Below are 24,793 nucleotides of genomic sequence, written 5' to 3' on the forward strand. Positions count from 1 at the left end.
AATAGCTAGGTGTTTCACATGTATTTTAAAAGCATGCCGTCCGTGAGTCTAATGCAAGTGGCTCAATACCAGTGCTGGCTTGAAATCTCCTCTAAACTGCACACTGATGACCTTCTCTGAAGATATGAAGGCAGCAGCTGCCGGGCATGGATGATAGTGCTGAATACTCAAAAGTGTTTAGGGTATTGAGTGAATTTCACATACATTTCTTACTGCTATATGTAACTAACGGCTTTATGCAGAAAGAGGTGGCTTGCTTTTTGGTGCATCCTTGGTTATCACGTTTGCTTTTGCCTGTAGTTAACCCTCAAATGAAGTTGTTGTAGTATATTTTCAAAACCAGTTTAAAACAAAACATTTTAACTTGATGTCAGAAATTACCACCTATTTTTCTGTAGGAAGGAAGCAAATAAAAGGGCAGAATGCTTGGAATTAATGCTGTCTGCATTCTCACAAGGCAGAGAGCTGGTGAGAGAGATGAAATACTCTACAGAGTTTTGAATAGGTTATATATAGTCTTTATACTTACCCATAGTCAAGAAGCAGCATAAAAGCCAATGTTTCTCTGTGAGAAAAATTCCCTACGGCTAGAAATTCTTGGCTTTTTGGTTGGTTGTTTTTTGTTCACATTTGGAACAGTAGAAAAATGAGGTACAGGTTGATGACTTGTAAGCAGCAACACATAGGCATAAACTAAAGTAAAACAGGTATTAACTGTAGGACAATAGTTTCAGATTCTTATGTGCATGCAGTGTTGTTCTTATATGCTAGCCTTGCCAGGGTTTTTCAAGGAGCTACAACCCTCTTTCAGAGAAAGAATGAGAAAATAAATTTCTTAAAAAAAGCTAAAAAGTAGACTTTGCATAGCTTTTGCCCTTTTAGTCTTCCTTTCAGTTTTCTTCTGTTTTTTTCTTTTATTGGCTGTAAAGTCACCACTGAGCAGGGATAAAATCAGAATCGGTTACGCAAATCAAGTGCACTTTTGTCCTCTCTTGTTCATCTCTGAACTGCTTTGGACTCAACAGTAGCCTGCTGCTTTCGGAGAACTATAAACCATTTTCCATGGATTACCATTACATCATCAACTTTTCTTGTTTTTAAGGATGGAGAGATTAAGATTGTTTTTAAATAGGGTGCAGTCATGCTTGCAAGTTGGAGAAGGGAACTTCTTCCAGAGGTGACTACTGCAAGCTGTTAGAGTGTATGGCAAGATGAACTCATTTTCTAAAAGAGCAGAGCAAAAGTAGCAGAAACTGGAAGAAAGAGGGTTACTTTGCCGGAAGAATGCTGTTGTACCTGCAAGTAGAGCCTAAGACAAGGGGTATATTAAGTGCAAAGTAGAACATAAATTTGCTGAAAACTTAACATTATTTTGTCATGTGTTATTCAGGCATCTTTTTTAGACCTTATGCCTTACTAAGAATAAGAAAATAAGCAACATAGGATAGATGAATGTTATCTTTACAATTTTAAGGATCAGAAAGTTCGTTTTAGATGGTACTGCATTTTGTATATTATACCCAGTGCAATTAGTCCTCTGTGCTGGATGCTATGCAAACTCAGGAAGAGAGCAAAAGTTAGCAAGAGCCATTTCTAACCAGTGGAATCAGAAGGGTGATGCGGTGGGTTTTACTGATAGTCCAGCATAGTTAAACAAACAAAGCTGTTTCCAGTGAAATGAGATTCAGGTTCGCTTAGCAAAATTTAGAGTTTGTATCTGTGAGTTGCTAGAATGTGTGAGACTGCATTGCACAGGAGTAAGATGAAGAGAATTCCAGTTTAATTTAGAGAACGTATTTTTGTTTGAAACCCAAACTTAACTAAATATTTCCTTTTTCTTCAGCGCTGAGATCCTTAGCAGTGGGGAACTTCTTGTCAAAGTGCTCAGTGCATACCTTGTAATGGAAATTGTGGGAGAATGTGAATAGAACAGAAATAGACCTAGCGTTTATCTGATAGTTCAACAAAAAGTAAATATTGAGATTTGTTTCTCTTCTTGTAATGGACTATTAAAGTACAGCTGATTTAGGATTGGAGGAGTGAAGGGGACAATTTTCCCCAAACAAGAATATAAAAGAGAAAAGATTAAATCTGGATGGGCCTGTTGCTCGCTTTCTCTACATGTTCTAACAAATTGAAAGCTTTCATGAAAGGTTGAGAACGTGAATAAACATTAGTGTGTTTCAAGGAGACAAGAAGAAAGGTCAAAGGCATTGCCCTACATCTGTTATAGCAGAGGATGAGTTGAGAATGGTCTGTACCTACTGTCGAAGTCTGACCCAGGGAAGATTCACTTGAATAGAAGAAAAAAATCTGATTGAGATGCCGTGCAGCCCCTGTTGCCTCCTTTCCCACCACAGTGCTGCTTGCCCTCCGTCTGTCTGGAGCTGTAGCTCTTGCTCCAGGGCAGGAGGAACCCTTCTGTGCCTGAGCCAAACACTGGGTTGCTAAAGAATTTATTTTTCTGTCTCAGATAATCAGTGGAAGATATCAGTACAGCATGTAAATTCATGCAATCTAGTAAGTGATGGATCCATGAACATCTTAGGAAATGCCTCGAATTGGCCTCCTGAAGCCTCAAACCATAGGTGCTATCTTTGCTCTGTAGATTTCCTCTTGAATTAGTTTTTCCCCTCATCTGCCCCATCCTGCTTGAAGGCTCTTCCACACTCCAGACTGGGACCAGACTCTGTGCTTCCACTCTGAACAAGCCATCCTTTTCCTATGAAGTTTGCCTTTCTCTACTCAAAACGTACCTTCAGAGTTGTGTTGCTTTTAGCACCTAGCTGCTAGGCTAAAACAAGTACTTTAGCTTCCCTCATAAAATAGTTCTCTCTATCCTGTATTCTCTGAGTAGTATTGTGTGCATTTATTTCAGTTAAATTGTTTTTTTTTAGGGGAAGCATGTTGTTTTTCCAATTTGTTTTCTTTTTGCTTTGGAGTAGAGAACCACAACATTATATATAAATCTGCAACTACTGATTTACCAGTACTATATAGAATTGATCATTCCTGTTTTGTTGTTGTTGTTCTTTTTACTAAAAAATACCAACTTTTTGTTATTGTAACAGCAAAACTTCAGTATTAAAGAGTGATTTAAAAATGCTAATAGAAGGCTAAGATCTTTTGTGTTCTGGGGTCTTTATTTTCACCTTCATCTCCTCTTAATGGGTCCCAGGTCATAGTAAAAGTCATTGTTCATAATAAGCTTCCACTTGGTACACAAATTCTGTTGTGTTTTTGTTGTTCCAGCCAGCCCAAAAGACAGATTTCCATGAGATAATTTCAGGAGCAATGGCTTCTCTCAACTTTTATCTCCCAGGCACCCAGTGGGTACCTGCTTTTTTGTCACTTCATTGTACGTTTAGTAGCTCTGATTTCACAGTACTTAAGGAATACCGTACCACCTCTTTGCCTGAATATCTTGCCGCCTTCATAGAATCATAGAATGGTTTGGGTTGGAAGGGGCCTTAAAGCCCACCCAGTCTTAACCCCAGCAATGGGCAGGGCTGTTCCCTCCCAGCTCAGGCTGCCCGGGGCCCCATCCAGCCTGGCCTTGAGCCCTTCTAGGGATGGGGCACCACAGCTTCTCAGGGCAGTTGTGCTAGTGCATCACCACCCTCTGAGTAAAGAATTTCCTTCTAATATCTAATCTAAATCTCTCCACTTCCCCCTTCTCCTATCAGGCATTGAAAAAAGGCTTTATAAGCTCCCTCCAAGTACTGGAAGGCCCCCGGTGAGGTCTCTTCTGCAAGCAGAACAAGCCCAGCTCCTTCAGCCTTTCTTCATAGCAGAGATGCTCCAGCCTTCTGAGTGTCCTCGCAGACTCCTCTGGACCTGTTCCAAAGCTCTACATCTTTCTTATACTGGAGGCTCCAGGCCCAGACTCAATTCTCCAAATGGGGCCTCATGAGGGCGAAGCAGAGGGGGACAACCACCTCCCTCTCCTTGCTGGCCACCCTCTTTTTATGCAGCCCAGGATACTGCTGGCCTTCCAGGCTGCGAGTGCACTCTGCTGGCTCCCCGGAGCTTTCTCTTCTCCAAGCTGTACAAGCCCAGCATTTCTTTCAGCCAGTGCTTTTTTTGTCTTTCAAGTGTTACAGGTCTCCACCTTAAACATTATTCCAAGAGAAACCACATCAGTCTTTGCCTTCTGGTTTAAGCTTGCTGTATTATTTGTATTATTTTTTTTTGATGAAAAAATTATGCTATTAAAATTAAATTTACCTCTACTTCATGTCAGTGTTCATTTCACTTCTACATTTCCTTGATTTCTTTTTCAGATCTTGTAATATCAAGTTCATTCTAGTATGCTTGTAGCGCCAAGATTGCCTTCCTTCTCTCCTAAACTACTTCCTTCCCTCCTCCCTGTCTTAATGATTTTTGGCATATCTGTCATTGTTACATGTGCCAATTATTTCAGCGTTGTGGGATGGAGATTATCCAGATCCCCTCATTTCTTTTTTGTAAATGTTCTCATTTTCTTTCCACAGGGTATGTGGTAATAACCATTATCCTATCCTCATTTTCAATGTACCATTTTATTATCTTTATTTAAACAGAAGGCAAAGTATTTGCTTCAGTATTTGTTCCTGCATCTTTTTTCCTTAGCATCCTCTCAAACCATAGTGTGCAGCTGCCTTTCTGTTCCTTTTTTGAAGCTGAAATGCACAGTAACATTGATACCTCCATGATTTCTTTTGCATGATTCAGCTCAAGTAGACTTTTAGTTGGTTTTACTTATGGTTGTACCCTGTAAGCTCTGAAATGTGTTTGCATTTCTTTTTTTTCCAGTTTGTGTTGAAAGGTTTTATGCTTATTTTCAGCATTACAGATAAGGTTGTTATACATATAGGTAGCATAAAATATTCTTCACCAAGTTTGTTCTTTAGCTTGAAAAACAAACCCAAAAACTGGGAAGGGCTTTCAATCGGTGTATAAACCCCTTCTGAAACAGTTCAGTGTCATCATCCCCTTTAACAACTGACAGTAGTTTCTTCAGGTTTACCCTTCCCAAATTCTAGACTGTTGGACGTGTGCCTATGGAGCGATCTGAAATGGCCACAGGATTGGCACCCAGGTCGAACTCTTCTGTGGCAGTGAAATACTGGAAGTTGAGCTCTTAAACTTGCTGATATCGTCAGTTGCTGAGTCTTTCTACACCAGCTAGGTTTGACAGATGGAGCCAGAGAATAAGATCTATGTATGTTAATATTTCCTTTATTTTCCCTCATCCAGCATTGACTACCTGGCAGTATTAGCCATTTGTGTAAGTACTGACTACCTCTCAAAGGTTATCTTTCTCTTAATCTACTTCATATATTTCCTAATGTAGCACAAGCTAGCCATTTGTGATACTAACACTTTTTCTTTTGGATCTATTAAGTGCTTACTGTGGCAGGACATTCTACTGTTAGTGTTGTCATCTCACTGTGGGAAAACTATTCATTATGCAAGAGAGATGTGGAGATGAAATATTTAAACAAACAAAAAACCCTAACCAAATAACAAAATAATGGAACTTCTGCAGTAGACTATTACTGTAGGGCTAGAGGCTTTGTGGGAGAGCTGAAATGGCTGGAAATATTTTTATAGGAGAAATTCTGGCAGATCTTTTAACAAACGTACAAGAAATGTGATTGCCTAAAAACAAGTTGATGTCCAATTCTTTTTGCAGATGTGATCTCTATATCATTAATTGTAATTCTAGGGGATAAGAAGGCTTAGGAATGCAAGGATGCATATAAAATGTCTAATCACACCAGCAACTGACTCAAATTTTTCTAATTCTCTACACCCAGTAATGCGTATCCTGGACAGTGCATGTGCTTGTATATGTGGTTGTTAGTGGCTCTTCTTCCTAAACTTTCTAAAATTGGATTGGTAGATGTTAACTGCACTGTGAAAATGTGTAAATGTTGAATTGTTAAAATTTTTGTGTGTTATGAGAAGTTTGGATCTGCGCTCTTAAGTTGATATACCATTTCCAAATAGTCGCTTCACTGAGAGGCTGCCCAGACCCTTATGTATACCTGCTGGTTTTGTTTTGGTTTGGTTTTTTTGCACATGGATTCCTTTGTTGTTATATTTGTATGTTTGGGGGTGTAGATATTGTGTTTCTGTTGCTTTTTTCCTTAAGAGTTTATTGTGAAGAGTGATGGGCAAAGGGAAGGCATCAGCAAGTCTCGATGTCAGGCAGGATTTGGTTACATTTGGAATAACTAATTGTGATATATATTGTTTATTTTTTGATGAGAAGGAAGAGGAAGTGGGACACATCCAGCATAACAGCTTCTTCTAATGGCCTATGATTTATCCTTGCACCCTGTTGCTGCTCCCTGAACAGGTGAGCATGCCATTAATATTGGTGCTAGCAAGTAAAGGGAAGGGTGCCTGGCAGTTCAGGAGGAGTTGGTGAGCCAAGTTCTATGTTACTCCGTCTATAGAGATGTAGGTATAATCTCTCACCCAACAGGAGGTCTCAAAACCAGAAACGACTCACTTGTAAGTGATGTTTTGTGTTCTCGCTTATACGATTATTTCCTTCTTCTCTCTTATGAGCATTGAACAGATGCATGCTCTGTTTTGGTGCTGGCCTTGTCCTTGATGCACCCTAAGTGAGATGCTCTGAGGAACCTGAGGGGTACCTGGTTTTTTAGGTTGCAGATGCATGCATGTATACACGTATATATGTATATATGTATGCGTGCACACACACAAAACTATAGTAGAGATTTTCTCTATTCCCACAGCTGTGGAGATGGCAACCTTTGTGCACATTCTTGAGGAGAAGCAGTTAGTGTCATTACCCTCCAAGGAGCTAGGAAATGGAACTAGGCCCTCAGTGCAAGCAGGGGTGGGATCTCACAGTGCCTGTTTCCCTGGTGCTCACTGCAGGGAGATAACAGAGCTGGTGTGTGTCATGTCTGTCACAGAGCTGGAAGCAGATTGTGCCCTGTTTGCTGGAAGAGCATTCCAGCTGAGATTTGCCTGAGGAAGGGCCTGGCTCAGCACAAGGTTTGGTGTCAGTGTTTGGGTGTCTGGGAGGTTATGCTGTACCTCTGCATTATTGGGCTTGTCTAATAAGTTACTACTTTGGAATTTAAAGAGAATTGTAAATTTGACTGTGTCCTTAAGATGGAAAGACAATGAGGTTGTTTTGATTGAAATGCTTTACTGCTTTGTTTTCATGATCTAACAACTCAAAAACAGGCACGACATTTTGATGTACATCTAGAAGAATGAACAGAATTTTAAAAATCTATATTTTATAAAACATTATATATATTTATACGCACATTCTTGTCTGGCTTGGGCTGAAACTCAGAATTTTGCACGGATAATTTATTTAGATGCACTGCTGTTAATATGCAGCCCCTCCTAGCTGCACTAGGAATAATACAGTAATGCCAAGAAATTGAGATGTGGTTATTCTTTCAGAACCTGAAATTGTGTTCATTTGTGAGAAGGTTTAAAAAGGCAAACTCTGGATTCTTCCTTATCAGTTACACTCCCAAAGTAAATTCAAAACAGGTATCTTCCCACATACAGGAATACCAGTTATTTTGCAGAATAGCACCTGCTTCATTCTTTTCCAATGCAGTCAGTTGCAGTTCAAACAGGTGCTCAGATTTAATAGAATTTTAAAGGCTGTCTGCTTAATGCTCTAGTGCAATTAAACCCTGCTCTGTTTGTAGAAGATAGGATCAGCATTCGTTGGAACAATCAATATGGCCCATAAAAATAAGGCACTTTGTTCATTTTGCTGGGAACGTTCAGTAAGTGTTTTGACGCACCAAGCTGCAGTGACCTTTACCAAGAGCCATGTATTCAGCGACTGAAGTCCAACAATCCTGCTAGAGGAGGAAACCTCGAGTAGCTCTTTAGTATCATTATTTTGTGCATCATCATCAGCTGCATTACCAAGGGGGCATGACCTTATGGCGAATGTTTCAAGAGTTTGTTTTTTCTTAAAGCCACTCTTTGTGAAGCTGTGAATCATAGTTAAGAGGATTTCTGCGTGCATTTAATAAAAGCAGGAAGTCTGCAGCTCTCAAAGTTGCAAGAGGAGAAAGTGGAAACAGCACAGCCGGAGGGTGCAGCATTAAGCAGGGGGACACGGGCTAAGAAGAATCTGATTTAACAAGCTCAAGATAATCAAAACACATGTACTCCCTCCTAATAATTCTGTGTTTTTAGGCTGGCCTTATTTAAGATCTGCTCAATAAGTTTTACATTCTTGCGCGCAGAGGATACCTGTCACATGATATATATTTTAAGCAAATGTATTTAATTGAAGCTAATACTGTTTATAGTTGTTCTGTTCAAGCTGCTATCTCACTGAACAGAGCCTGATATCTCGTGCCTGTATCTAGCTGACCTATGTGGAACTTCATTCCAGACTCCCCTGTATCTTGGAAAATACGTTTGCAATTGGAGAAGAAACTTTTTTTGTCTTGTGCAAGACAGTGACCTGATTGTGCTGCTTAAGTGAGAACATCAAGGAACCCTTAGTGATGGAATTAAAAGTAATAATAATAAATTGAAAAAAAGGAATGCCTTGCTTGGGGAGTTGGTTTACTTCGTTCCATAACATGAGTGGGTGGTATCTGTAACAGTACTGGGGCCACAGCCTATCTGAGAAAAGGTGACGCTATTATTAACTGCAAAGTTATTTATTTTTTAGACTTCAGTTATACCTTCTCACCTTTCCTACTTAAGGTAGAGCTAATACATAAATGACAAATTAGTGACTTTTTTGCTCTGAGGAAAATGTTCCTGATTGTAAATACCATTTCAGATTTTAGTAATGAATTAACTGCAGTGGATCAATTTTCAAGTTTATATTTACCTACTGGGAAAAGCAGACTGATCTCAATGTACTACTCTTTAATACAGAGTAATTTCACAAGTAGACTTGCCTACAATTTTAATGCCCTTTAGCGAAATTCATCTGAGGAAGAAGCATGTCAGTAAAACCTGTTCTAAGCCTACTTCATATGGTACCATGAAGCATTTCTTTTCTAAGGATCTTTATTAAGTCAGCATAATTTCAATTTTGTCATTTTAATGAATTTATTACATATTCTCCTTTCTGGCAAAAAAAAAAAAAGAAAAACAGTGTTTCAATAACTTGCAAAACCAATTTTTTTTTAAACTGATGGAATAATAGTAGCCATTCATTTCACAAAAGTAGCTCTGAGACTCAGTCAGTGGAAACATGATGCCATAAAAGAAGGAATAACAGAGTCACGTGTTTGTAGTAGCACAAGTTGTTCAAGTGCTACTTAGCTATAGTTTTACTAAAATGTTTGTTCAAAAGTCTTTGAATCTGTGAGAGTGCCTTGTTTCAGAAACTTGTAGGAGTTGCCACACGATATTAAACTACAGCACAGGAGATGGCAATAGGCTTTGGCAGGAGTGCCGTGTCCCCTCCGCTCAGGCTGAGCCCTTCCTGCACGGTGGGGCAGCAGGATCTAAACATTCACTACCAGATCAAATCTGCCGACAGTGAATTCTAGTTTGAACTGCTAATTCCCTCATGACCCAAGCCATACCTCAGCTGGAGGGCTTCATGCCAAGTGTGGGCTATTTCCACTCTAATTCTTTTACTGAAGGGGGATGCCTTGAAAGCAGTTCTCTGCAGGCCTTTCCAGACACATTTTGGGGATGGCTGGGCTTGTTCCCACATAGGTGCCTAGCTCCTTGCTGTCTGGGGGGCAGTGGAACTGTACTGCTGTGCCACTGTGCTCTGACATAGCCACCTCAACTGGCTCCACATCATATGTGTGCATGTGTGGTGCAAGCAGTGCCAGGTGCTGTTTGGGTTTAAAGTTATCTTCTGGTAGAGTGGAAGACTTCACTGAAATAAAAAGCTCATTAACCTTTAAAAGTTATTGCCACTATAGATTCAGACATCTTTTATTTTTAAAGAAGTTAGCATCCAGGTTTTCTTCAAAGCGAATGCTCATCACGTGTTGCTGCGATGCTCATGCTCGGTGGTCTCAGAGGTGCAGTCTGAGCCGAGGCCAGTTTGTGTGGTCCTTGGAGCTAATGATAAGCATCAGGCTGCAAATTCAACTCCTTGTTTGGCTAGTTCATTCCTTTTAATGTATGTCCTGCTGAAGGATATAGCAATTGATTTTTAAATGAGAAAAGGAAGGAGACAAAGGAAATTAGCAGTCTTTTGTTTTCTCACATCTGTTTCAATATCATAGATCTATTTTAATCAATGAAGACAGAAATTAGCAAGATGCTTCCTCCAAACTGTTTAAATTAATCTTTTTCTCTCAACTTCTCCCACCTCCCTCCAATGCCTCTGTAGCTCTTGAGGATGCTGTGAGATGAAACCAGTTTTATCCAATTGATGGTAAGCAGGTGTGCTTTAAAACCTGCAATTTGCTTTAATGGAAGCTAACCCTGGCCACTTGATACTGACGGAGCAGGTGGAATCTCTTGCCTGATTATGCATCAAGCGAGTTAAATCAAATTACCCTTCTTTGGTGGGAGGGAGAAAAAGTGACTTGAATTCTGTCAAGAGTCTGACAAAAATTCTGATGTATATGGAAGTCCTCTGTTCAGAAAATCTTGACAGATATTATGTGTCATCATTTGCAATCCACAACTGCTGTCTCTTGACTTCGTTTTAGAGGGGCTGGGCTCCATTTGGAGCCACTCTGCGGGGCTGCAGACTACAACAAGGAGTTGTAGAGTGATAGAAGAGGAAAAAAAACCAACAAAGCAGTTATTTTAAAGATTACTTTTTACATACGGAGATCTACATTTTTTTTTTCAGGTATATCTTGGCTATTTAAGTGCTCCTCGAGTGATTGGCAACAATTAATTACTGATTAATATTGTGTAACTATATTTTTGTATTGGATGGCAGAATTTTGGGTAATTTAACCGATGTGGCAAATTTTATTTTTGAGTGGATGATGTCTTTTTGGCATTCTTCAAATCTATATTGTTTTGTAAGCTGAATGAATTCTCAAATGGTATCTAAAGAAACACAGAACTTCTAGAGGAGACTTTAGAAAAAGGGGACTAGGTTTCTATTTTCCTTGCTATTTCAGTCTGTCTTCTCACTGCTACCAATATTCCTTTCATTCTGGCATCCCACAGTTTAATTTGGTAGTGTATGTTTTCCTGTAGAAGTCTTTGTTTATGTTGAAAATACAAAAAAAAATGTATTAGAGCCATAAATACAGCCAATGGAGAAATATTCTTATGCTAATATTAAAATGTCCTGCATTTCAGGTTTGTTATTTTCAAGTAGATTTTGCTGAAGGCTGTCTTATTTTAGTAACTCTCCAGCACTTAGCTGAAGGAAATAGCTGAGTCTTCCTGTTTATAAAGATACTAGGCAAAATATTTCTACCAAGTCAAACTTGTGCTGAAGATGTAATATTGTCAGTTGCTTAGTGTACTCTAGGCTACTGTGTTAACTACAAACTCATTGATAAATAAATCAGTGTTATAGTTTGTCGTCTGAAGTTTTATTTTGGCAAAGTTTAGAAGCTGTGGAGTTGAGTTGACTGTTTTTAGAAAAAAAAAAAAGGAAATTCTTCTGGCTTGGGATTAGAAGAAGGAAGAACGTGTGGACTTCAGAGTGCGTTGTGTTCTGGAGTGAGTATTCTGATGGTCGTGTAATTTATGCTTTAAAAAAATCACTTTTGGTAAGTAATTCACGGCACTTTACTAAGTTTGGAATACTAAGGAAAACATAGCCTGTAAATACTAGAAAAGCTTTATAGTTTAAAAACATAATTTAAAAGCTGTCCAACCAAGTCCAGTTCTTTGATCCTCAGCTTGGCTTTTTTTGAGTGCTTTAATGTCTTGCAAATTGATAAGAGTTTACAGTACATTTCATAGGGAATACACAATTCAAATCTAAACAGTATGTTCAAGTTGTCTGTAGATTAGAACTTAATGTTTAAAAAAAAAAAAAAAGTGCACAAAATCAAGCCCCTAGAACCTGCACTGAAAAATTTAAAGATATTTGTCAAGCTTCTATCTAGAAATCTTGTGGTAGAATTGTGATTCCATCAGTCTTGATCATGTAAACTGGCACATATGTAGATATGCAGCTAGTTACACAAAGTCTACTGACTTAACGGCTTAAGAATACTCCTTGTATTTAGAAAATATTTTAAATTTTAGAAAATAGTAGTTTAGTTTCTGTGCATTGTTATTGCCAGAGCAGATTTCGTTGCTTATCCTATGCTGCTGGAAGCTCAAATCAGTCAGTGTTGTTGTTTCTTGTGTTAGTGAAAAATTTGCTTTTGATTTTGGTTCCATCATCTCTGGTATTTTATTTGCTTGGAATGTAGATTTTCATCCTTCTCAAAGAGCAGATGGATTAACTCCATGTCTGAGGCTGGCTTAAATTTCTGCTAAAGTCTATATGTTCCCGTTGGCTTCAGTACGTTTTGGATTGCATTCTTGTTTTCTTGGTCTTGACGGTCAAAGGTGGCTAGATAGAATGGAGTATGAAACTTCTCACAGAGAATAAAGGCCACAGCGAGCTCAGCTGCATGCTCCTGCCAGCACCACTGCCTCCTGGGTGATGGTTTTGCGGAGTATTAAATTGTCCGTCATGTAACACAATACCATCTAATTCCTGTCGCTTCTGACCTTTGGTAGGTCTCTGAAGCTTTAGTAGTAAGCTGGATTCTTGGAAAATACAATTCTACTTCTTAATGCCACCAAAAACCTTCTCTATTTTGCTCTTGGCTTTTCCCCCCAGACATGATGTTGTCTACACCACAGTGGGTAAAGCAAGACCTTTACCACTGCACTCCAAAGCACGTTCTCTTTTTCTTACCTCTCTGTAGTTTTTTTGTTTTGTTTTGTTCTTGCTTTGACCTTTCACTGTCATAACAGAATTGATGATCCAAAGGAAGAAATAATTTGTCCTGACCTATAAAATGTGTTTTATGGCAATATCAACATGCGTATCTGCAGTCAAAGGCTGACCTCGGTCTTGACCTGTGAAAGACCTATCAATTAAAGTGGTTCGGCTGGATGGTGTTTCTTGTTACCTTTTGTTTTTTCTCCAGAGACACTGCCCAAAGTATCAGTTGTGTCAGTTTTTTGTAATATTAATTTTCATGCAGGAAGAGTAAGCAATCAATCTCTAATTTCATTTTGGTAATGTTACTCAAACTTACAAATAAGCACAGCTTCTAGTGTGGCAGATAGTTTGTTAACTTGGTTGAAAGGTCTCTTGACTTCTTTGGATGTGTGTGAACCAAGCTAGTTCCTTCTAATGACAGTTTTGAAAAAAGTATGACTTGATCTTAGTGGTCCTTTTTTTGTCCAGTGCTCTGCTTCAGTCAGTCTCCTGTGTTACGTTCACCAGGTTTTAAAGTGAACGTGAAATATAATACTGAGAACGCAACTGAAAAATGAGATGTGCACAGAAGCTTCCAACCTTTTTTTTTAACATAGGTATGATATCTGTTATATTCTACAGTATAGGTCATAAGCCCTGCCTTAGGATTTCACAGTATTTCAGTCCTATATTAGTAAACAGGTTATGATGTTTACTATTATGACCCAATTTACTGAGAATTAAAAATATGCTGACTAGTACATTTGAAGGAATGACACAGATATAAAACTGTCCTTTCAGATTCCCTTTGAACCACTTCGTTTGATAGCCTGTGCCATCAGAAGGGTAATTAATTTATGGACTGTACACCTGTTAAATGTAATATGTCAAAACTGTGGCTGTAAATGATATCCTGATAAGGTCAAACTCTGAGGTGTTGTAATAGTTTAAGGTCTGACACCTACATCACATTTGCGTGTACTAGGTAATATTTAAATAGGAGATATGATGTTTACACAGTGAGATCCCAAATATGGGCAATCACCCCACTGCTCAGGTGGGTATATGAGTTCTGGTGATGTACGTAGGAGTCTAGAAGATGAAAGCTATCTGAGCAAAGCCAGAATACTACCTGTGTCTTTTCTCCCTCATTGACTTGCCGCTTGATGAGTGGTTACATCAGAGCCAACCTGTGGGTTGTATTTCCAGTCCTTCTTGCTACCCACACAGCACCTTTCTGTGCATGGTAGGGATTGCGTCGTTCTGGTGCACCTGAGTACTAGGTGCATCAGCAAGTCTCAGGCTGGTCATCCTTCGTGAGCATTAGTTTTGAGGCCAGGATCGCTCTTTTCTTATTAGTGTTGTTTTCATAACAGTTTTTCCAGTTCCTCAGCATTTCAAAGTGGATAGTAAATGAGAAACTCTCTGTCATGAATAGTGGACTAGTTTCAAATTTTATTGTTGTATTTCTTTCCATGCTAAATTTAGTTTAGAGTGACTTTTAAAAGTAGCAATAATAATCAACATGTGGCAACAGCCAACATTAGGAGATGTTTTGATAGGCAAGAAAGACATTTAGTCTTTTTGAAAGAATATGCAACTCTTAAATGGTGTAATGTTTCTAGAATTAGGTACTTTATTTTGAAAGTGCTTTGTCAAAAAACATTTTTTGCAGTTGGTTCATCCCTCCTCTCTTTGCAGACACGAACTGAGTGGGTTGACAGCTGGGCACTTCGCCATGGCTAGTCCATAACCAGGGCTTTGTGTGACTAAAACTGCCAGTGAGTTGTCTACATGAGCAATCATAATTTTGCTGATTACTTTCAGAGAAGGAGAATGCAACATGTTTAACAGTGTAGCATGGTTTACCAGTAGCTTTGAAAATACCATTTGTGTATTTGAATCTGAGTGGGTTCTGGACCAAGGGTGAAACTGCAGCGGTCTCCAGAAATACAGGCGACTTCTGGCAGGGATGCTTCACTCAGGCTCTTCCCTTTCTCAGGGGGCAGGGTTGCACGTTTTCACTGGCCACCGTGTAGAATAGGCAACAGCTGTGCTCTGGAACATATGCCCAAAATAAAATTCACTGGAGAAACCTTTTCCTGGCTGTGTTTTAGATTTAATACATTTTCATCTTGTTTGTTGGCCGTTTCCTTATTGTGTTTGATGGGTAGGCAGGAAAGCAGCTGCAAGCAGTCTGCTTTGCAACTGAAGCTAGCAGGCAGCGGAAGGCGTGCTACAGCTGTTGTCTGATGTTATGGTTGGTGAAGCACCGGCCTCTAGCACTACCACCCTTCCTGCTCTGCCCATCAGTGTGCTGCCACCTCGGCAGGGCTGTGACAGGTTGGAGTGGGCAGCTGAAAAACCACACAAGAACAGACATTCAGGTGGTTACTCTGAAAATACATGTGTGTATTTGTTTTTTATTGCTTCCTTCCCCCACCTGCCTCCCCCCAACCCCAAATTATATAATGATATGGTGAGGGGAAAAAGGAAACAAATAATTCTTCTCCAGATTTCCCAGGTGGCTGACTGCATGGCCACCACTATGGTTTAGCTCTGGAAGGCAGCCTCAGGATGGCTTTTAAAGGTTGGATACAGATGTCTTGTTTCTCACATTTTATGTATGTTAGCTGTAGTTTAGGCAAAATGCCCATAGGATGGAGGAGCTCAGTGCAGGACCTGTGGCTCGTGGATGCTGAGGCTGTGCACCGCCCTCCCTGGCACTGCAATCTCCTGGTATTCCACTCTTCTGTATCCGTTCTTGCTCTTCTCTGTTTTCTGGCAGAGAAGTGGCAATGAGGTGCGATTTACAAGCCTAGCTGTCACAACTGCCTTCCATCACCTGAAGGCAGAGCTGCTGTTGACTGGTGAGGCTTTATGCTCTGGCTTGGATGACTTCATTTCTCTAAAGGATTTGGGTAATCACTGAAGAAATTACTATTCTCTCTTTTGTGGGGTGGAGGTAAGGGTGCAGTAAGGACGCAGCAGCTGCTGGAATGTGGTACCTTTGGTCCTGAAAGTAATTGTCAACTGAAATGGGGTTGCAGTTTCTTTTCAGAAAGAATAAAGCAAAATAATTGAAGGACTGTTTTCCAGCAGAAACAGTTTCTTATATGTGAAGAAATAGTATTGACTGGTATTCCTACTTGCAATTCAAAGAGTCATCAAATTAATCTCTGTATACTTGATTATTTTATATTGATTAGAGCTATTTATAGCAACAGGTGATTTTTTTCTTTAAGGGAAGATAGGTGGGAATGTTTCCAATAAGCCACTGGAGGAATGATAACATAAGCAACATGTCTGCCTCACATGTCAGCTGTGGTTTCTACAGCCTGCTGTGCTGGGAGATAGATATCCTGGTTCCATGAAAACATGGTTAGACCTTTTCCAACCTTCATGCAGCTGCAGATATCTTCTATGTAGCAGGACTATTACCAAGGAAACTCAGCCTTCCTCCTTTGGTTTTCAGTTACCAAAGATAGCCCAGGAAGGCCATGTCCATTCCTTGGCCAGTGTGGCTGAGGGACAGTAGCTTTTCGGGGGTACCCCCAGCTCCCTCAGTTGGATCTGGGACACTGAAAAGCAGTGGCAGGGAACCTGCCTCCTCCCCCTCTTTGCATGAGAGATGTCTCAAAAGAGTCTGTGACTTACTATGGCTTTCCTCAAAAGTCAGAGGAACAATGTGCCCCCACCTCTGAAGAGTGTGTGGTTTGGAGTGTGTTTTGGTGCTTAAAAAGCTGAAGTGTCTCAATGGGCTCCTTAGGCTCATCGTCCAATTGATACTTCTGCAGTCTTTGAGACTTCCACTGCTCTTACCAGATGTGTAATGTTCCAGAAAATTCCCACATTGGTGACAAAAATCCAGAAAAAAAAAAAACCACCCACTCATCAAACAAAACCAAACAAACCATGTTTCTAAAACATGCTTGGTTCTATTCCTGATCTTTAACTTGCTTACGCTAGATTATGTTAGATTGAAAAGGTTGTTTTTTTTTCTTTCAATGGCATAACATTGTACTTTGCACTGTTAATACACAGGGAGTTTTTTCCTAGGCAAAGGTTACTTGCCTACTTCATGTGTGTTTAATTTTAGCATGAGTTGTGCTAAATACTACAAAAGAAGAGGAGCCTGAGGCGGTGTTTAGGTCTGTTAGAGGTAGACACCTGTTGAAGATAGGAGGGTTGCACGAGGAAGATGGTTTAGGAGGGCACAAACTAGCTAGAGATGAGCAAGGAAAAATCCAAATGAGAAGTTAAGGTTTTTGTGAAAGATTTAAAGGTAAATGAAGGAATTGTGACCCAGGTCCTCAGATTAGTGGGCAGGAGACAGCAGGTGGGATGAGAGTGCTTCACTTTTTCAGGGTGAGCAAGCATACAGGGGTGTCTGAAAACTTCTTGAAACACTAGTCTTCGTAGTCTCATCCTGAAGATGAAACTTCTTCAAAGAGCTTGCTGCCCTAGTGCAGTTTTTTTTTTCTTTTGTTGGGACAGTAATGGCCTAATGGTGGATTTTTCCCATGCTTTGTAACTGTGTTGAGTTTTAAGGGATACTAAAATGTATCTGTGCACTCAGCCCACCCAAGATAGCGCTCAGTGTTTCATCTGGCAGTGAAGATTGTTTCTTCTAATAATATGATGCAACAGGCTGGTTGGGACAAGTGGAAAGCAGGGGGTCTTGGTCAATCCCAGTGCTGCAGATGTGTGTTGAGTCCCTTGGCTTAGGGCTCTTTATTTAATGATTCCCTTGCCTTTTGCCCTTTATTGCTTTCCATCTTTCAGTTTGTTAGGCTCTTTTTATTATAATTATTAATCACAGTCATTGTCTGTCTTGCTTAATATAAGAGAGTTGTGTTCAGCTGACTGTCTGGGGTTTTTTCCTGATATTTTTATTTGGTTTTGGCTTTTTAAATCACTGCAGAGGTCAGTTCCTCCATTGTGGTTCCTCCAGTTCCTCCAGGAGCTGCTGGAAAATGAAGATACTGTTAGAATTATGCAGATGGATAATTCCAGGGTAAGAAATGCCAAACTCTTGGTGCTCTCTCTTAACTATGTGTTTTTATGAACCGTCTTATCAATTGTTTATTTGTGAGCATGGAAAAAAAACGCTGCCCATCCTTGTTTTTGAATGGAGATGTAGACTTCCCCTATGTATTTTTTTTATTATCCCGCTGTTGGAAATTAAAGCTTTAATCAGGGGGTGTTTAATATGCTTACAATGCTTGAAAATAAACTATTCAAAGAATGATAGAGAGATGAGGCAAAATATATGCAATACATATTCACAAATAGCTTTGTTTTGACATTTATCTTGCTGCATTCATTCTGCCAACTGGCTTCAGGCAAGGCTACCAAAAGAATGAACACATGTTGCATTCATTAGTTCTCATCTGGCTGTGCTTCATCTTGCAAGGCAGACAAAATCACGATCATACTAAATAGATTGTAATGCATTTGTAATACGACATCTCTTCCGTTTAACAGAATGATAGCATCAGAAAGCTCCTGCTCTTAAACCCGTGGTATTTTGCTTCATTTTAATGAAATGAATACAAGTATACTGCCAGTGACGTCATTGCTTTTTTGCCTTGAAAGATGTCATAGGAAAAATATTCCAATATAATACTAAACAAATAACCACCCTGTTGCCCTCCCCTCTGTGTGAACTCTTCATTTTGTATTGTGCTTTTATTGCTGTTAGATTGATTTTCTTTGACACAAATAAACATGCTTTGGAACAATAATTGTTTATTTGGATTGACCGAATGTAAAAATCCTCATCATTAGCTATTTGCTGTAGTTCTTAATGTTCAGACTTAAGGCAAATAGACTGTTGTTTTCTTTTTATAGTTATCATCACAATATTAAAGCTGTGTTTAATGTTCTCTGTGAATATGTTGCGGTGTTGTCACTCTGGAAGAGACATGGCAGGGTATCTGTGTGACAGCCTAATTGCTTTAGTTTTAAATGGAGAGCGGTGCAGGACTCTGTGTGTGTATGTAAACAATGGCCATTTTCTGTCTTTGAAGCAGGTTGAGGAGCAGCTGGTAAATTCTGCTTCCCTTAAAGAAAAAAAAAAAAGGGGAAGAAAGTCATAACGTTGGGATCGCTGATGGATAGCTAGTGCACGGTGAAGTATTTCTGTGCTGCACGCACTCGTAAGTGCCTTTATGGTGTATTTCTGACGTCAGAGGGCTAGCCACTCCCTGCGGCAGCCTGGGATTTTTGTCCCCATCCCACCCCCTCCAGCCTCTGGCCAGGGCTGCCGGCAGAGGGGCCAAGCTGGGGGCTGACACCGAGCCCCCGGGACCGGTGTGGGGCCAACAATGGAGGGCAGCTTGCCCTGTCTGGCAGCTGGCTGTGACCCCGCGGCACTGGGGAGCTTCTGCACGGGTAAAGTACGGTTGCCCCTGGGCAGGGGACAGGGAAATCTGTGCGCATCGGAGGGGGGAAGGTTTATCTGGGTGGGGGAGTTGACTGCAGCCTTGCTAGCAGCTGGTAAGGTGTGTTTGTGGAGAGACTGAGATAGCTTGCTGCAGTGTGGTATCCTAACCTTGAGCAAACTTTACGAGAAAGAAATAAATCTGTTGTCTGTGAATAGCAGGAAGGTGGGAGGTTAATTAACTTGGTAGGGAAGAATGCTTCTGGTGTGGTGGCTTTGGCGGTGTGTGTGCCCTTTGGCAGCGCATCCCGGAGTAGGTTGCGCAGTGCCAGGGAGGAGTGCTCCGAGTGCCCCTTCCATGCATGGGGAGAGCTGCTGCTGCGTGCTCCCTTTGGTCTGCACCTTGATTTTATGTTGCAGATAAGAGAGCTTGATGAAGCCCCTGCAGGGAAGCATGGGCTGCACAAAGGCCTCTCAGGCAGGAGGCAGTAAAGATTCATTCAAAATAGGTGGTGAAAATAACTCTGTCGCAGCTTAAAGTTGCTGTATTTCTGTGTGTGTGTAAAATGTTTATTTGCCCTTCAGAGGTAGGATTTTTTTTTTCTACTTTTATTTTTGTCAGTGTCTTGGTAAATCTGAAATCTTTCAGTACAGACTTCCTTTCTTTAAGCAGTTGCTATCAGACTGATGTCTGTTTAGTGTAAACCAGATAATTAATTGCAGCGTTCTTGCTGTATCAGCCAAAAGTATAAGTTCAGTTATTAGGGGGGAAAAGAATTACAGACAACCAAATCAGATTAGTGACCACATGTATTTTTCTTGTATGTAGTAGAGAAGTGCATTATTCCTAATGAAACAAACTTTACTGAGCAGTTCTTTGTTTGCAGTGAGGTTTTGATATAAGTACAGCATCTTGCAAAAAAATCTGACGTGTTTTGTCTAAAGTACATCTGTCAACAGGAAAACTTCATTAAAAAGTAAATAAGGACGGGTACTCAGTGCATAAATCTGTGTGTGTATTTAATGGGAGAGAAAGAAATGACCTTGGCACAGTGTGCTTTCTTAAAGTGAGCAATGTACTGAACTTTATCTGCTCCAGAATTCAAAGCATTCGGTTTAGAATTTAAGATGTTGCAACCCTAGGGAAAGAGGGAGGGCGAACTGGAAATCTTAAAATTACAAGTGCTTCATACAGCCTTGTGCATGCTTACACGATTTTTTATGGTGGCAAAGTAAAAAGGGGAAAATATTTGACAGTTTATCTTCAGAACAAAATTCAACAGAAGAGAAATTCACGTCTGTAATTGGCCAATGTCGTTACTTCTGAGTTCAGGATTGTGTAGAGACATTTCCATTGACTTTAATGGCTTTTAGAGTTTGTTTTTGTGATCATCTGATCACTATAGCACAGTCTCAGGCTTGAGTTTAAGACATACACGGAGCTTCGGAAGAAAGTGTGACATGATGGACTGGCCTCTAAGATTTGTCTAGAAATCTAGCACAGTAAGGTGCGAGAAATATATTTTTTTCTCAATGTATATGTTTTACTGTAATCAAAATTATTTTCTAGGATACAGGGAAAAAAAATTTGATACAAAATTGAAGATATTGTTGAATGAAAGTTAAAGTCAGCATTTGTCATTGAAAGAAAATGTGACTTTGGATATTTTTAGCAGTGTAATATATTCTGCTGATTTAAAATTTCATTCCTACTTACGTCATAAAACCTAACGTACCCTTGTATAAAGTTTTTGTGGAATGTGCCCTGGCTGTCAAGTAAACTTACTTATTTCTGTAAGTGCTATAATGGAGAATCTACACAGGGCTTTGTTCATATGAAAATTCTAACCATATCCTCAAGAGCTCCTTGCCTCAAGGGCTTTTAGCAACTTCACGAGATGACAGCTAGTAACAAGAAGGAAAAAGCTTCAGATTAAGTTATAGGGGTTTTTTGTTTGTTTGTTGGCAGTGTACGTTCTCTCTCTTTATGTGTGACGGAGATTAAGACCTTGCTGAAATTCTATGGCATTTTGGGTAAGGTTTTGGCAATAACTTCCTATTTATTTATTTATTAAATAAGGATCCTACAGGGATATGTTTTGTTATGGGAGCTGTTGCTACTCTCTTACCTGTAACAGTGAACTTCCTTTTAATAAATGGGAAGTCAGTGCTGATAGGAAGCTTATTCAGATTTCCAAAAAAGCTAGTTAGGTGTCAGTAGTGATGTCTTTTTTTTCTTCTTTTATATACTTGTGTTTAACAAGTCTTTTGCAACTAAAACACAGTCTAGGCTTATGTCATGATGCATCTCTTCAGAAAGATCTTGGCTATCAAATTAGATCTGGGCTACAACTTAGCTTAGGTTATACAGGTCAGGGCACAGATTGATGCCCCACTAGAAGGTCAGACTGTTCCTTACCAAGAGGATCAGCATTCACCAAGAGTTGAAGGTGCAAAGGGTTGCATTATTTGAGACTTGGCCATTCCTGCCTGTAACTGAAGTCTTTAAGCGCTTGGAAACCGGACTTTTACAAAGTAGTGATGGATGGAATTCACCTTCCTCCAATATATTTCTTTACTTTTTATACTATGCTTTATAGAAGAAAATGCTGACAGATCCTATTCTTACTGGTGTTCTTCTGCAATAAGGAGCCTGCTCTTAGGTCTGGAGGTGAAATCCTCTTTTGTTGTAGGCTGCGAAAATACCATTGCTGTGTCTTATGGACCTATAACTCTACCAGAGGTTGAAGAATTGTGCATGCTTGTTTCTAGTTCTACTTCCTACTTCCTTAGCAGGTGATTGTAGCTCTACTTGCTTTCTGCTACCAATTTGGCAGTGTTAAATGAACCTTTTAATTCAGCTCTTATACGAAGTAATTATAAGTGCTTTTGGACTGAACAATATTTACTTGCTTCATGCATTAGCTGAGCCTGTGCTTAATGAAGTGAGCTGTAAGCTAGACCAGCTTGTTCTGATTCCAGGCTTCATTGGATGTGTCATTTAAGTGCCATTTACTTGTTATATGCCACTCACTTTCCAGGTAGCTGAGGGCAAGGGACATGTCTTGCTGGGTTCAGGAGGAGCTGGCAGGGCAGCATGATGTCAAGACAGGTGTTGGACTCCGATGCACCTCACTGACTGTAGACCTGGGCATGGTTCTGGGCAACTGAATCCAGGTGTCTCTGCTTCAGCAGAGGCTGAACCAGCTAAGCTCCAGAGGTTCATGCTGACCTTAACCAGTCTGTAAAGGGTTTTGCACACATGCATCTTAAACTAAATAAATAAAACATAAAAAAAAACTTCCAATGCATACCTCCACTAAGAGACAAAAAAAAAAAATTATCCCTGGTGTACATACTTTGCTAAATATCTACAGTACGTATCTGCTTTAACACCAGTAACGCCACTGCTGTTTAGACAGGAAATAAAATTGCAAATTTAAAGGTTGTTGAGGGGTTTCATCTTACACTTTTTAGAAGGCTATACCTGCTTGACTCAGTGCAATAGTCTCATTTCTTTAACATGATAGTTAATTTTCAAACATGTGGTTATGGTTTTATGCAAAGTTTCTTCTGCTTTGCCTGTTCTGCTCTCTCACTTTTAACAGTTCTAGGAATATATATTAGTCATCACAGGGAGGTTGAAATGATGATGATGACTGGCACAGAGTAGCAGTTAGCATTTTTTTTAGCACTTGCAGAAAAAGGATGGCAAGTCACATTGAAAAGTGCTTTAAATTAAAATTAGTGAAGCATCAAAGATGCAGTTGGTGCAATAAATTGTCGTTAAAGGTCAGACAGAAAGATTCAGATGTGGGCTCATATTCTCAGATTTGAGATTTTGCTCTCAAATTTTGAGTTATGCCCAGATTAATAAACCTAAGAAGTTATTTTTATGAACTTTACATCACAATTCTGCTTCGCGTGGAAGAGTAAATTAATCAGGACAGCAGCAGCATTGCAAACCTCCCTTCAGGCATGATTCTTTAACCTGCTCCTTCTGCAGACAGCATGGAGCAGCTGTGAGAGCAGAATGTGTAAATAAACTCAGCAAAACTGCTGAACATGCAGATCTTGCTCCACGAGGAGGAGAAGGGATGGAAGGACTGCGTGTTACAGTCGTTAATCAGACTTACTGTGTGATGAGAAGATACTTTAATGTATTATAACAGTATAGGTAGAATTTAGGTGCTGTATCTTCTGCCTGTGTTCTTCCTTCTTGACATTTTTTTTGTTCTTTTCACACTCTAAAATGGCACATGAATTTGTTTTTCTTTTCCCTTGTTTGCCTGTGGTGCTGCTATTCAGAAGTACTGATCATGACAATGGGGAAGTGTTTCCTTCGATGAGAAGCTGAATGAGTTTTCTTCTCTGCCCATGGGTCATCACTGTGAGTTCTTCCCAGCTCTGAGAGATGTGGGCTGAGTTTTGCATTTTGCCTGCCTACGGTGACTTTTTGGTTTGTGCATCAGAGGTCACAAGGGCCAGTCCTGCTCAGCTAGAGCATGGGCTTGAGCACAAGTTGTGGAGGGCTATGCGAAGGTGGAAACTCACAGCATGTTGACACAGCGGGTTAGTAAATGCGGACTGATAGCCTGGTATTCCTTCTTGAATAAGAGCGTGTTCTTGAGTCATTCCTACAGGGAAGCTGTGATGCTGCTGACTCCCTCTTCTGCTCACTTGCTGGTGGTTTATGTGGCCGTACCCTGCGCTGTAGCCCAAAGATGTTGGGTGCAAACACACCTATCCTGCACTCTGACCAACTTAGTTCCTTTCCTGCTTACATTTAAAAAAAATTATAAAGTAATTGGAAAATAAGATGCTCAGAACGATTACAAGATGTTAAAAAAGTACAAAGCACTTTTTTTCTTACTGATGTATTCTGTCAGAGCACTGGGATCCTTTTCATGCATGAAAGAGCGTGTTATTTTGACTGAGATACTGTGACGAAAATAGCAGGCTCTTGGATGGTTGTTTTATATATTTAAGTAGTTATTGTCTATGTATTTTATAAATAGTTATTATAATTGATACTTAGTAAGTATATGTGAAATTAATCTTAATTTGCAAGAGTCAAAGGAGTACTGGATAATTCTGTGGTTTAAGAGGATAGCTGCCTTCAAAATAACTTAGTTATCTTTATGGCTTAAGATTATTCCTCCTAGATATGATACAGTTGGAGAAATCTACAGATTTTTAAAAGGGGAAGAGAAACAACAGTCACCAACAGTATATAGCTCATTTTCCAGTACATTTTTCACTTTTTTAGAAAAGCTATCATAAAGCTTATCAAATTTCCAGTGTACATTTGCAACTCAGCGTTTCTGCTTTTTGTGAATTTGTGTTGTAAGCACAGAAAGATCCTTCTTTCTAACAAGACTTTGGTGTCAAGTCACAGCTAATTTACTTGATTTGAAAGAATAAGAAAGGGGCAAAGCTTGAAGCAGCTTTTTCATGATTCATGAGGCTGCTGTTATTTAGTCACAACCAGATTTAATTCTTAGTTACCTGTGAAGTGTATACAACTTGACTACTTCCAATGCCAGGCACATCTATAATCAGTCCTACCTCCC

The 24,793-nt window shown here is 39.8% G+C and overlaps 1 protein-coding gene across 5 annotated transcripts in view; it reads left to right on the forward strand.

Annotated features, from left to right (window-relative positions):
• Window positions 1-24,793, forward strand: part of EML4 (echinoderm microtubule associated protein like 4) — a 153,523-nt gene that overhangs the window by 44,807 nt on the left and 83,923 nt on the right. For 2 of the 5 annotated variants that reach the window (XM_021390061.1, XM_021390064.1), the window contains exon 1: window positions 19,062-19,231. The exons of 1 other annotated variant lie outside the window; for it this stretch is intronic. In XM_021390061.1, coding sequence (XP_021245736.1) covers window positions 19,165-19,231 — 67 coding nt within the window. In that variant the 5' untranslated portion in view covers window positions 19,062-19,164. Of the gene's footprint in view, window positions 1-19,061; window positions 19,232-24,793 lie in introns of those variants that run through there. 2 more of the 5 variants (XM_021390060.1, XM_021390063.1) reach the window with 1 other exon arrangement.

This window comes from Numida meleagris, chromosome 3 (genome assembly GCF_002078875.1).
Source record: "Numida meleagris isolate 19003 breed g44 Domestic line chromosome 3, NumMel1.0, whole genome shotgun sequence".
Classification (NCBI taxonomy): domain Eukaryota; kingdom Metazoa; phylum Chordata; class Aves; order Galliformes; family Numididae; genus Numida; species Numida meleagris.